The following is a 13,357-nucleotide window of genomic DNA, read 5'->3' as shown; positions in this document are numbered from 1 at the left end:
TCTCTTCAAAGTTGTTGGAGAATACTCAGCCAATCACTTACTTGTTGGAGAGACACCCTCCTGTTATCTAGTTCTAATCTTCGAAATGGCTAAAATTTAGCGAATCAGCTGACAATATTTTATTTATTTATTTGTATTACACCTAAATTGACATTAATTAGTTCATTATACTGCTGGAAATGTTCAAATGTTGTCAAAGATTGTCCAAATAAAGAATTGTGCCAGTCGGTCCGGAAGTTGTCATGAACAACATCCCTTCACAATCTACTAGGGGTAGTTCGATATGGGATCCCAAACTGAAAATGGGATCCCGAATCCCAAACCAAAAATTTGCGGGACGAGAATTTGAAGACTAATCCCGAACCGAAATTTTGGTATTCCTAATTTTCGGGATTCCCGAAATGATTTTGGTATTTCGGGATTGTGTTTTGGGTTTTGGGCTTTTGGGCATAAATTTGAGATTTTTGGATTGTGGGCTAAAATTTGGGTCTTCAGCTTAAAATTTTGTTACCCAATGTCATATCAATTGAAATTTGGGTCTTTGACTTTGAAATTTCTTAACAATTGAAATACCAAATCATTCTTACAAAGTCAAAATTAACGTTCCATAGTTCCAAACTACTTAATTTCACACTTCTATTTCTAATATAGTCTACTCTCAAATTACTTAAATTCAACATTCAACATTCAACATTCAACATTCAACATGCATGTAATCAAAATAATATGCATACATACATACATACATACATATATATATATATTTCAGTTCGGTTCGGGATTCCCGAACCATTGAATATGTAATCCTAATTCCTGTACCAAAAGGTTCGGGACCAATTCGGTATGGGTCCCAAAAATTACGGTATTATCGGTTTGAGAATTTTTCAATATGGGACCGGGATTATTTTGGTTTGGTTTGGGATTTTTGAGAAAATTTTCCAACCCTACACTCTACGCCATAAGACGACTCACATGTTCAGGAAGGCGACGCATTTGAAGTGTCGAGAACGACAATTGAAAAAATGCCGCAACCAACTCATCATTCACTTAGACCTCAAGGTAAGAAGGCTGCAAAGAAAAAAGTGAGTTCTTCCAAGAATGATTATACAAAGTACATGGAAGAACTTGCCCCCCTAGGTGAAATGAGTTTGGTGCGGGACGTGGCTAGAATTGAGGCTGAGAAGGCTTGAGATGAGGCTAGAGCTGCGACTACTAAGAGACGCGATGCTGCTACTGAAAGACATGATGCGGATAATGATAGACAAAGAGAGCTACTTAGGCAAGAAAGGGAGATGCTTAGAGAAGAAAGGAGGGCTCAACAAGATCGTGAAATTATGAACAGGCCTCTAGAAAGAATATCATTGAATTCTAAATATCTTTTGAGATCGGAAAAAGCAAGCGTGGTGTGAAGGAGGCATGCAAGAGACGAGGGAACAAATGGAGATGGTCCTAGCACCATGAATTGGTTTGGTGATTTGTAGAGAATTTGTTGTAAAATCGAAGCCCATAAATTTCCATGCACCTTGAGTTGAAATTTTGTATTTATTTAATTTAGTACTTTATGTAATTTCGTATTTTTTTAATTTGGTACTTTATTTAATTTAGTAGTTTATTTAAACTAAGAGCATCTTTATTCAAACAACATAAAATACCAAATAAAATTACAAAACACATGAAATAAAATCATAAAAACACACCAAATAAAATTATAAAAACACACCAAATAAGCTTAAGAAAAAAAGAAAAAAAAAAAAAACACACCAAATAAAATTACAGAAATACACTAGATAAACTAAGAGCATTTTCTTCCACCACAAGCTTGTTGTAAGTTTCTTGAGCTTATTTCAATCCCCACAATTGCTCAATCAAGTCACTTTGGCGGCTTTTGTGAATGTATGGAGATTTCATTGAAGTATTCCGTTCAATGAGTCTTTGATTGTAATGTCCATCCCTTTCCAATGTTTTCAGGTTGCACGGGGCCTTCGGTGGCATCATAAGCTTAATATATTTGTGTCATAGAATTGTTCATCGTGTCTGGTTCAAATTCATCAATGGCATCATAATCATACTCATCTTTAACAATCATATTATGGAGAATGATACACATCATCATGATGGTTCGAAGCACCTCTACATCAAACAATCAGGCAGCACCCCTGACAATCACCTAACGAGCATGGAGGATACCAAAACAACGTTCCACATCTTTCCTACACCCATCTTGACATCTTGCTATGTGTTTTTTCTTTTCACTTTGTGGGTGTGACATTGTTTTGATAAATGATATCCACATTGAGTAAATGTCGTCTACTAGATACTCTCGAGTATACGGTTCCACTTATTGTATATGTGACTTGAGGAGCTCTTCGTTGCAGCACATCATTGAACACTAGGGATTGGGTAAGGACATTGAGGTTATTTTGAGCTCTTGGAACACTGAAAAAAAAATGTCAAATCTATGTATCAAATGATGCCATCGCCTCCAAAATGATACTTTTGGCTTATTTTCTGTCTCCATAAGCTCTTTGCCACTCACTTAGGCAATTTTTCTAGGTCCATTACATACAGTCAGTGCTTCCAATCATGTCAGGAAAATCGTGCATCTCACCCCTTGTTTAGAAGCCTTTGCAGGTCCATTGTCATGAGTCTCCGGAGGTACTCTTTGGTGTAAATAACTTCGATTGCGAAGCAAAACCTCATCAGGGACTCTAGAATGGTTGATTTCCTTATCCTCGCTATCTCATCACTTAATTTGCAGAGGCTCCATATGCAAGCATTTGCAAGGCAGCAGTAATTTTTTTTGCTCGGGAATGTGACCTCTAGCATTAAAAGCATTCTTCTTTTGCACAAAATATAGATCATGGTTGCAAACAGCAATTAGGGTATACATTGTTCGGGACAAAATAATCGTTCAAGAGATCTTTACCTTGTTGTTCCCTCTTTCTATTGAGGTTTGCATAACACCTGGGTCTAAAGATCTCACCCACAGCTTGCATGACATGATGGGAATGTGAGGCTTTCTCGCTTCTTGCTTCGTCATCTCTCATTCTACATTCTTCATCCTCTTCCTCTTCCATTTCAAACACCTCATTTCTCCCTCCTTGAGATTGAACAATCTTCATCTTACTTAAACAATTCTTTATCTTACTCATCGATTTCTAACAATCTCCTTGAAGAAGACATTGTAAGAACTCAATATTTATAAACTATGAAGAAGGATCTAAGAAATTTTGATTTTCGTGTATGACTTTAGGATGGATGTAAGGTTTATATGGAGGAGAAAAAAAAAGGATGAGGCTGTAGATAATGTCACGTGGCACACCGTGATTAGTTAAAAATCTTATTGAAATCTATTCTTAAAGATTATAAATAGATAGTGACATATAGCACGACGGGATTGGTTAAAAATCTTATCGGAAATCTATCCACAAAATTCTTACAACATCATGACTCGTGGTGCTACGAAATTGGTTAAAAAACTCCTTCAAAATTTATCCATAAATATTGTACTTTAGGATAATAACACGTGGTATGACAAGACTGGTTGAAAATCCTATTCGAAATTAAAAATAAATTATTTTATATAAAATATATATATTTTAATACAAATTGTCTAAGTTATTCAGTTTAGGGGTAGAGATGCACTTAGGTTGTTACTGTTTACTACAGACACTTACAATTCATTTGGAGGATTGAGTTGCCTACAACTCAATAGGGCTTTTAGGGGTAGAAACGCTCTTAGGGTCATGTGCCTGCTTTCATTAATGAGAAAATTCGAACAATAGCGTAGCTTATAAAATTTGCATTCTATTCCAAACCATTTGTTGAGGCAATGATTTATTTTAACACATTGTTTTTAGGTTCTCACACACCTCTTTATTTTTAGTTATCTGTTTAAATACGTCATACGGAAACAACAAACAAAATTAAACATGGGAGTGTGAGGTTAAAAAAATGTTTGTATACATCATTTCCTGAAAGTGATTTCAGATAAAAGGGAAGGTGGTGAGGAGAATTTATATTTAGGATAATGCTTTTCACACACTCATTTTTAGCTTCCACGTACCCTTATTAATTTTTGGTTATTGATCTTCTTCCATTCATTCTTTCCAATGGCCGGAGATAGAGAAGTGCATGTGAGAAATAAAAATAGGTGTGTGGATAGCACTACTCTATATATTTATTAAGGGATATCACAAATGATCCCTGCAATTGACCTACACCATTAAGATGGTCCTTGAAATTGAAAATCAATCAATCTAGTCCGTGAAAATAGGTGTCGCAAATCAATGTGATCCTTCCGTCATAATTCTATCAAATTTTGTTATGTGTTGATGTGGCACATAAATGGGTCCAACAAGTCATCATTTTTATTAAAAATGGTCCCTGAAATTGAACCCCATCAAGATGGTTCTTGAAATTGAAAATCGATCAATGTAGTCCTAAAATATATGTCTCAAATCAATGTGGTCATTCCATCTTAATTTTATCAAAAATTTTGTTATGTGTTAATGTGGCAAAATGGACTTACAAGTCTAACTAAATAAAAATTGAATTAGAAATATGTCTAATAATTTAAGGGTTTTTATCACAAATGGTCTCTGAAATTGACTCACCACATTAACATGGTCCCTCAAAATGAAAATCGATCAATGTCGTCCCTGAAAATGGGTCGTGTAAATCAATGTCGTCCTTCCATTTAAATTCTGTTTAAAATCTGTTAATGTGCTGACGTGGCACATTGTGGGCCCTCACTCTAAATTATGATACCACATGGATTAGTGGAAAGTTTATTTTTAATTCACCTTTGTTTTACGAAAATAAAGTTTATTTTTAAATAAAAAAAATGAAACGAGGACTAGAGATTGCAGCTACTCTAGCAACCTTTCTTCCGCAACCTTAACCAGTCTTCTTTTTCCTAATCGTTATTCATTATTTTGGGTAATTGATTCGACCTCTCACCTCAACTCATATACATGTGCTTTCAGTCTCTCTGCATCTTAAAAAAACCCCTGATTCCTAAAAGCACACAGAGGTCCAAACCCTATCAACAATGGTAGTCTCAAAGGCATCCTCAGTCGTCACCCTCATGGTAGTCCTCTTCCTCGTCCTCTCGGCTATCGACGCCGCCTAGGAGACTCCGACTCCTAGCCTAGTCTCCCCCACGGCATCCATCTCCTCCTCATTCTTCTCTGCCTTTGTTGCCACTCTGGCCTTCAGATCTGCATTCACGGTTTGAGTTCGCGTTCGTTTTTTTAGAAGCAAATGTTGTTTTAGTAGCTGGTGGTTATGGATGTATAAAGATTTCTTTTATGTATGATGGCTTTTATTATTATTATTGTTACTGGGATGGATATTGTTGATTTCTGAGCATTGTTGATGAAAAGACGAAAATGAGAAGAGGAGGAAATGGAGGAATTCAAAGGTTAAACTAAACAATTCATTGTAATAGAGTCGTTTTGTTTCCCCTTTTTTTCCTTTTTTATTTTCTATTTAATTAATGCAAAGGCCAAATTAAAAAATTAATTTTTTTTAATCCACATGTCATTATAATATTAAAGTGAGAGGTTCATAATGTGTTACGTCAGCACATTAACAGATTTTTTTAACGGATTTAAACGGAAAGACGACATTGATTTCCACGACTCATTTTCAGGGATGATATTGATTGATTTTTAATTTCAGGACCATATTGATGGGGTGGGTAAATTTCAAGGACCATTTGTGATAAAAACTCATAATTTAATAATTAATTAGAAAAATTGTCAATCCAAAAATTTGGTTCCACAATCACCTCTAATCCAAACCCATACTCTTCTACCTCTATTTATGGTAGCCTTCATCGTCTTGTCTCTGAAAAAGAAAATTCTTAAGACACTTACCTTGACACCCGTTGAGATCATTTGTCAAATTGAACCAGAATCGAGACTACCTTTGGTGACAGCTTGGACTGGTGACGACTTTTGTAACTTCATCATCAAAATTAGGACGATTGACAACTTCACAACCTTAACCTTGGAGAGTTTGTTGGGTGCTTCCCTGGATCTTGGTGACGCGAAGAACGGCAAGCTCTGCCTTGAGATAATCTAACTATTGAAAAAGGTGTTTTGACAACTTTTTTAATTAATTATTAAACCCATATCAGTGCATAACAGATTTTTTTTTTACAGAATTGTGACAGAATGACCATATTGATTTACGACACCTATTTCAGGTACTACGTTGATCAATTTTTAATTTCAGATACCATCTTGATCTTGTGGATTAATTTTAAGGACCATTTGTGATAAAAACTCTTGCATCTTGTGGACCTTATTTATGTGCCACATCTAGGAGTGGGTAAACGGGTTCTGTACCCACAAGTCGGGGCGGGTACCTGCAGTTTGGGTCCTACTTTTCACCATTAATTGCAATATTTTCATCTCACAGATTAAGTCATTTAGTCTCCCATTCTCCATTTATTCACGATTTGAGCTCGAGTCGAGTCTTCGATAGCAGCCATCCATCAAAGTAGCAACAACAATAGACAAATTCGGTGCGGCATGAGACGAGGCCAGGCATTTCGACCTCAGCAAGCTCGATCTCGAGGCGGCCTAAGTCGGCCTAGGACATGTCCTTGACCTTGGACTCGCAGCCGCTGCTACTTTTCTCGACAGAAAGAGGGAAAAGTGAAGAACATGAGACTGGGCTCGAGATGAGTCCTTGACATCTTAGACTCCACAACCCTCAACTCCATCTTCGTCTCCCTCAAATGTCAGTGGTGGTAACCCAACAACCACCAACACCATCATCTTTCCGAATTGAGACCACCATCGTCATCTCATCTCCTTACAAATTAAGGTAATATAATTTCTGAACTCTTAATTTTTAACTCTCTAGTTAATTTTTTGAACTTAGGGATTTATGGTTATCTGCAATCTCTAATTCTCTCTGATCAATTTTTAGATTTGAGAGTTAGGGTTTTCTACAATCTCTCAGTCTATTGGGTAGTTCTTCATACCCCAAACACAATCCATAAATTTTCCTTCGTAGAAATTGGGATTTTGGAATTTAGGGATTTAGTGTTCAAATGTTCATATCGTACCTACTGGGCATTCCATAATGTTTGAAATTTGAATTGGGAATTAATGTATTGTTCAAACTTGCAGACTTGTTGTATAGCACTGAATGGGAATTTATTTATTGTCCAAATCTACAAATGTACAACACCTTGCTACGATCTTTAAGTGTTCAGCAACCTGTGCAATGTGCAATCTCTGCTTTGAATCTACAAGCTTGAAAGTAAATTGAGTATTTTATTGATAGTGGAAACTATTTGTGAGACTATAATTCAAAGACTCGGTTTACAAGGCTCAAAGTTTTGAATTTCTAAAATGCTATATGGTTTCTCTTCCCAGTCCTTCCTCATGTTGTCTTCTTTGTTTGGCATCTCTTTTCAGATGTTTACATGAATCAATTGGTGATTAATCTCAGTCCATATCATGAATTCGTTTAAAGATCATAAACGTCAATCAATAAGTTTGGTTTTTTTCTGGGCAACGATATATGTAAGGGAAGATGGCTGTAAATATACTTATATATAGCTATTTATGGAAACGAAACTTTGTAAAAAAAAAAAAAAAAAAAAGACCCGTGGATCTGCCCCGAACCGACCACTTTTTTCGGGGCGGGTTAGGTTCGGTTCTAAAGTTCAGATTTCTTATACTCGGCCTGTTACATTTTAAAACGGGTCTGGTCTCATCCCTCCAAATTTGGACCCAACCCGACCCGTGCCCACCCCTAGCCACATCAATACATAACAGAATTTTTGACAGAATTATGATGGAAGGGCCACGTTGATTTGTGATTTTTAGGATTTTCAATTTCAGGGATCATCTTGATGGTGTGGGTCAATTTTAGGAACCATTTGTAATATATATACCCTATTTATTATCATTGAATCTAATTCTTGACAAAGTCGAAATGCTTCCATAGATGTGAGTTTGGTATCAATGAAGATTTACATACAAATTTATCCCCTTTTTCTAAGAGAGTTTAGGTTGCATAGTAAAAACTTACCATAAATTAATTATAATGGGGTATTTATATAGCATAGGGCCGACCACATTTGCAAGGTTTTTCATGTCGTGTCGACATCCAATTGGCCAAGGTGTGTTGTCTGCTAAATAGAGTAGAGAATTAATCTGAAGATATTGTCTAGTTAATAATATATTGGCATTTTTTTTAATAAATAATAATAATAATATCTTGGGATTATCTCGTAGTATCCTTGATTGGATTTGATTGTGATTCCTTAATTGAGTTCGTCTTAAATAAGGAAAGCTTAAAATAGGGATTAGTTATTAATCTTGTCTTTAAATCCTTTGACTTTTCTCCTTGCTCCTTGCCATGAGCGGAGGAACTTGGAGAAGTTGAAGTCAGCAACTCAGGTCTTCTACGGTAAATCATCCTTGAGTGCTTTAGTGAGGTCCGTTATGGCTTCAAAGTCAATGCATTAACTCCCAACTAAGTGCTCGTAATCTTGGGCCTCTCAGCCATCATTCTTGTTAACGATCAAAATTGTAAGGTTAAAAAACTTAATTAAATGACATAAGATGGTATCAAAGATAGAAATGGTTCACCCTTCAAAACTGGGCTACACCCACTATGTTGCTCTCAAGATATTGATTTCAAATCTAAATAGCACTCGGCTAATATATTCAGTCTATCCTCTTTGATTCATCTGACCTCCATAATGAAGTTATGTACCCCTTTATATAGGTATTTCCCTCTTAAGGCCTCTTAAACCAGCATTTAATGTGTCAACCACCTTTGCTAGCTTACTAACAGCTTTTCACCTACTTACCCTAGCATTTGTTGACGAAGTGACGTTCTAGTAGTCAGATTGCATGTCTTTTAAGGCTGAGGTGGCCCGAGCGTCCCGCTCGAAACTTAGTTACTCTGAATTGCCTTGGCGAGCACTGCCCTGACTGCTCTTATGTCCCATCCTAGGCCTCTACTACTGTCTACACGTTGTTGAGTAGTCTAAATAGTACTTGAGTAGTTCTGTTCTTGGAGACTTGTGCCATAAAGTTGTCGGCACACCCACGTGTTCTTCTCAGTCGAGTAGGACTTTTTTCATCTCAATTAACCTGAGCACTTGGGTCGGCCATCTCTAAACTCTTTGGGCTTTACGCTCTTTAACCTTTCCTTGGGCTTATGCTTGTCGGTGGGCCTAAATGGGCCCACCATTAACAATTCTTAAAGTCTGGAATGGTCAACATTGTGTGTGCTCGGTATCTACAAATAGTTTTAACTTTAGAAAAGAAAAGAGAAATATGAAGGTAGTCTATTCAAAATTACAAATTCCTAAGTGTTAGGGCTGATAGGTGCACGATTGAGAAGGTCATAATTCTAGTTGGTCTATTGGGCAATCTACCCAGACTCGATCTTATGAAGGTTTAACGATGGTGATCCTCGCCGATGACAACCAGCAAGGCAAAATTCAAGAGAACAATTTAAAGTCACGACTGATTTACATTATATAGTGGCTAAGAAAAATACCATTTTGTGGGATAAACCTAAAGAAAATTGATAAAGAATGTTGGAGATTTGTAGGCACAAGTTCTTCATAATCAAAGAAAAATGCAGAAGAAAATTTGGCAGAGTTTCGGTTCAAAAGAAGAGGAAAATAAAGAAGAACTTCTGAAGCTTAGTTTATATATCCCTGATCAACTAATCACAACTGTTAGAAAAATGGCGACAAATCGGCAGGATGATGACGTCGCATCTCAAACGCTTTAGTTTTCAAAACAGAAGAGAATGTTAATGCTCAAAACTTGCTAGTTAACAAATTAAAACAACAAGCCCTTGGTAAGCTGCGGCTAGAAACTAAAGTGGGATGGACTTAAGATATAACTAGGCTACATCCACTGTGTCACTCAGATTGTATTGATTTCAAGACTATAAATAGTGCTCGACTTAACATAAGAATTCTCTACTACATCAGCCGTCCGACCCTATCACAAGAGGTTCCCACCTTGTGGACACCATGATTTTCTATGGTCATACCTTAAAGTCTGGTCATGGACTAAACAACTTGTATAATGGAGTTAACTAAATTGGTCATTGATGCCACCATCATCCTGTTCACTAAATTGGTCATTGATGCCACCATCATCTTGTTCCGGAATCAATGGGCGAAGTCCGCCGACTTTGTTAAGAGAGACCATTCTTGTTCCGCAAGATTCGAGAACCTAATCCAACAAGAAATCAACATGTTTCCTATAATCTTGGAGTCCTTATTGTATAAGGATTGGCGTGCACCGCAAGTAATCACACTCCTAAGAGGATGCAATATTTATTTCTTAGATATCCTTATAGATTCTCTCGGTTTAATATGGATTCTAATATCCTAAAAGGTCTTTTCCTCGACTAGTATAGATACATCCTTCTAGTGTTCATCTCTGGCAATGTATTACATAGTTATTCTCTTACCCATTGCTTGAATCATAATATTGCTTACTAACTTGACCGTCAGACAGCTTTTGACCACCACAACCCCCATCCCCCCGTTCTAGGCTTACTTACGGTTGTGTGTTCTTTTACAAGTAAATGGATTCGAGCATCTTTGTTACTCATGGTGGTGCAGGGATTTGGTTCCAACAATTGACGCTTTCATTGAGAGTTGAACTCAAGAACCTCTCGACCAGATCACTTTACCCCTTAAAGATGAACCTTGAAGAAAGCTTGTCAACGCTGGCATTGACAAAACACATGATGGCGGCTCAGCTGCATATACCTCTGTTGCGCAGGTCAGCAGTAACCACACCAGCGACACTGTTACCGCCAGTCCGAGAGTGAGCTATCAAACTCCTAAGGCCGCAACCACCCCAGAGAGTGACGATGTTCATGCTAATAGGCCCCCCATACTATGGAACATGTATGAGATACTATGTTGAAGATCAACTCTACTGTTGACAAGTTCCAGCAAGCCTATACTGCTTTATGCACGGATAACTGCATGAGCTTAGTGGACGTGGAGAAAAGAATGAAGGCTCCAGAGAAGTTCCGTCGTGAAGATCGGAAGCCCGTTCTCCTCCACAATTGAATTTTGGATTCAATTGAGATGGCAAAGTGCGGTGGAATGGAGAAAGGGGTGGAAGCGATGGGATAGGATTAAAACAACAGTGAGCTACTTCATTTCGAGATTTCGAAACAGTGCCATAATCAAATCAACAACCGAAATTTGGGTCCAACAAATCGAAAGAAAATTCAAATTTCTACAGCCTTCTGTACATTCTAAAAAGTAATAGATAGCCTTCTGTACATTCTCAAAATTATTTTTTTTTCCAAGGAAAAAGGGAAAATTAAAAATTTTCTTCTGGGTCGTCTTCTCATCAACTCCCTAATCCTGATTACTTAACTTCCTAATCCCCTGTTTTCGTTTCTGGTTTTAGACTTTTAATCGAGCCTGCTAATCCCAATGCGCTTAACCCCAGCATTCCTCACGCCCTCACTCTGTGAGCACACTACTCCATCCATGTAACTCCTCACTTCCTTTCTAATCATCTCCTGCATCACTGAAATAAACTCCGGCCCAAACGACATCGTATTGCTGTTATTGACATTCGTCTCCTTCTCCGGCTGCAAGGACGCCGTTCTCTGTCCTCGGCGAGGGGCCGATTCATCGGTTGGCAACTCGTGCATCGCCGCCTCCGCTCCCGGTAATGACAGAGTCAGCAGAGTCGACGGCTCGCACCACTCAGTCTGACTCGGAGGCGACTCCCGAGTTACGATAGCGGCGGTTCTTGCCACGGGCCGGAATATTTGAGAGGATGAGGTGGCGGGAACGTCAGACTCGCTGACGTCGGATCCGGACGGGCTCCCCGGACTGTAACAGAGACCAGGAAACGACACCGCCGCCGTCGCAGTTTTCTTATCCGGACGAAGTAAACCTTCGTCGATCGCCATGCCGTCTTCGTTCGGCGAGAGAGCCGAGAATTTCCGCTTCAACGTCGAGTTCCAGTGGTTCTTGATCGCATTGTCCGTACGGCCGTTCAGGAGTCTAGCGATGGTGGCCCACTTATTTCCGTACTTGGCGTGGGCCCCGGCGATGATCTCATCCTCCTCGGGAGTGAACGCCCGGTGCTCCACCTCGGGCGATAGCTGATTGCACCACCGCAGCCGGCAGGACTTGCCCGATCGTCCCGGCACCGACTTGCTTATCACTGACCAGTTGCGAGCGCCGTAACGCTGAACGATTTGCCGTAGCTTCTCATCCTCGTCGGGGCTCCAGGGACCTTTAACCCGATCCAGTTCTCTCTGCACCATCGCAGAAGACTCCATTGCTGCCGACTCTTGTTGATCCATGAATAAATGAAAAACCCTAACCCTAGATAAAAACGAAATCAAAATTTGAAAGGGGATAAATAATCTACAAAATTGGAGGAGAGAGAAAGGGAGAGAGAGTCTCGGCCGTGGAGGCTCGGAGAGTTGTGAGAGAGGCAGAGACGAGTAGGAGGGGTTTATAAAGGAGGGGCCTAGGGTAACCGAATCGGGTAAAAGGCGTTATGGCAACCGGTACTGCTGCGTTACCCGTTACCCGTTACATCACTCTACAGCTGTATAACCACCACGCGTTGCCACGTCGGCCCCTCTGGATTGCTGAGAATCCTCCTCCCCTAAAATATCGGCGCCACGATATTTCTCCAGTGACAGCGTTAGGACCTCGTTTCCCGTTTTGGCTTAAGTTACTTAAAGGAAAAACAAACAAATTTATCATAATATCGCGACAAATTGGGGAGATTTTGGAGTGTCAGTTGAGGATAAGTTTGACTGAGCCAGGCTGGAGAGCATTTACGTGAGAAAGATTTTAAGATTTTTGGTTCGGTTTCGTAAACTTTATTATTTTATTTTGTTTTTATTGTTCTTTTGGGGCGCACGAAACCGCTGATGTGGAGAAAACGACAAGAGCGGTCGCGAAATGGGAAATCGGGTCGTGACTGACAAGCTGTCAGTCCAGCTGTATACCTGGCGCTGGGATGAGACTGTGAGACGCCAACGGCCTTCACTGTCGACCGACACCAGGCGGTCATGGTTTAAATTCTAACAGTCCACGCCATGGCGTTTTTCTGCGTTTAAAATTTGAATTGGGTTGGGGGCGTGCAAATATGGGGAATTTAATTAATTAATTAATTAATTAATGGGTTAAGTAGTTAAAAGATGATAAGCATGAAGGGATTAGTACCAGATTTGAGTTGATACAGCTGCCTACCGAATGTGGTTTGGAGAGGGCACGATCCAGTTCAGTTCAATCCCCTTTCAAATAAGAATTGGAATCGTAAAATATTAACCGTTCAAATAAGTGCAGTCTGCT

The 13,357-nt window shown here is 39.0% G+C and overlaps 1 protein-coding gene and 1 long non-coding RNA gene across 2 annotated transcripts; one reads left to right on the top strand and one right to left on the bottom strand.

The window, feature by feature from the left end:
• The first annotated feature begins 6,462 nt into the window (after window positions 1-6,462).
• On the top strand, window positions 6,463-7,396 carry LOC125470918. The gene is made up of 2 exons (XR_007253287.1): window positions 6,463-6,840; window positions 7,149-7,396. It is a non-coding gene; the product is annotated as an uncharacterized LOC125470918 (long non-coding RNA).
• Window positions 7,397-11,226: 3,830 nt separating this feature from the next.
• On the bottom strand, window positions 11,227-12,482 carry LOC125470926 (transcription factor MYB44-like). The gene has a single exon (XM_048570732.1). It carries the CDS (start codon window positions 12,349-12,351, stop codon window positions 11,443-11,445), a length of 909 nt encoding a protein of 302 aa, XP_048426689.1. The 5' UTR covers window positions 12,352-12,482; the 3' UTR covers window positions 11,227-11,442.
• Between the last annotated feature and the right edge of the window lie 875 nt (window positions 12,483-13,357).

Source organism: the organism of the source record quoted next, unplaced genomic scaffold (assembly GCF_019419815.1).
Source record: "Pyrus x bretschneideri cultivar Hongxiangsu unplaced genomic scaffold, Pyrus_bretschneideri_v1 Contig55, whole genome shotgun sequence".
Taxonomy (NCBI): Eukaryota; Viridiplantae; Streptophyta; class Magnoliopsida; order Rosales; family Rosaceae; genus Pyrus; species Pyrus x bretschneideri.
This window is presented reverse-complemented; position numbering and strand designations above follow the sequence as displayed.

Coding starts and splice junctions, on each gene's coding strand:
- LOC125470926 (XM_048570732.1), bottom strand. CDS start 12,351: ATGGATCAACAAGAGTCGGCAGCAATGGAGTCTTCTGCGATGGTGCAG.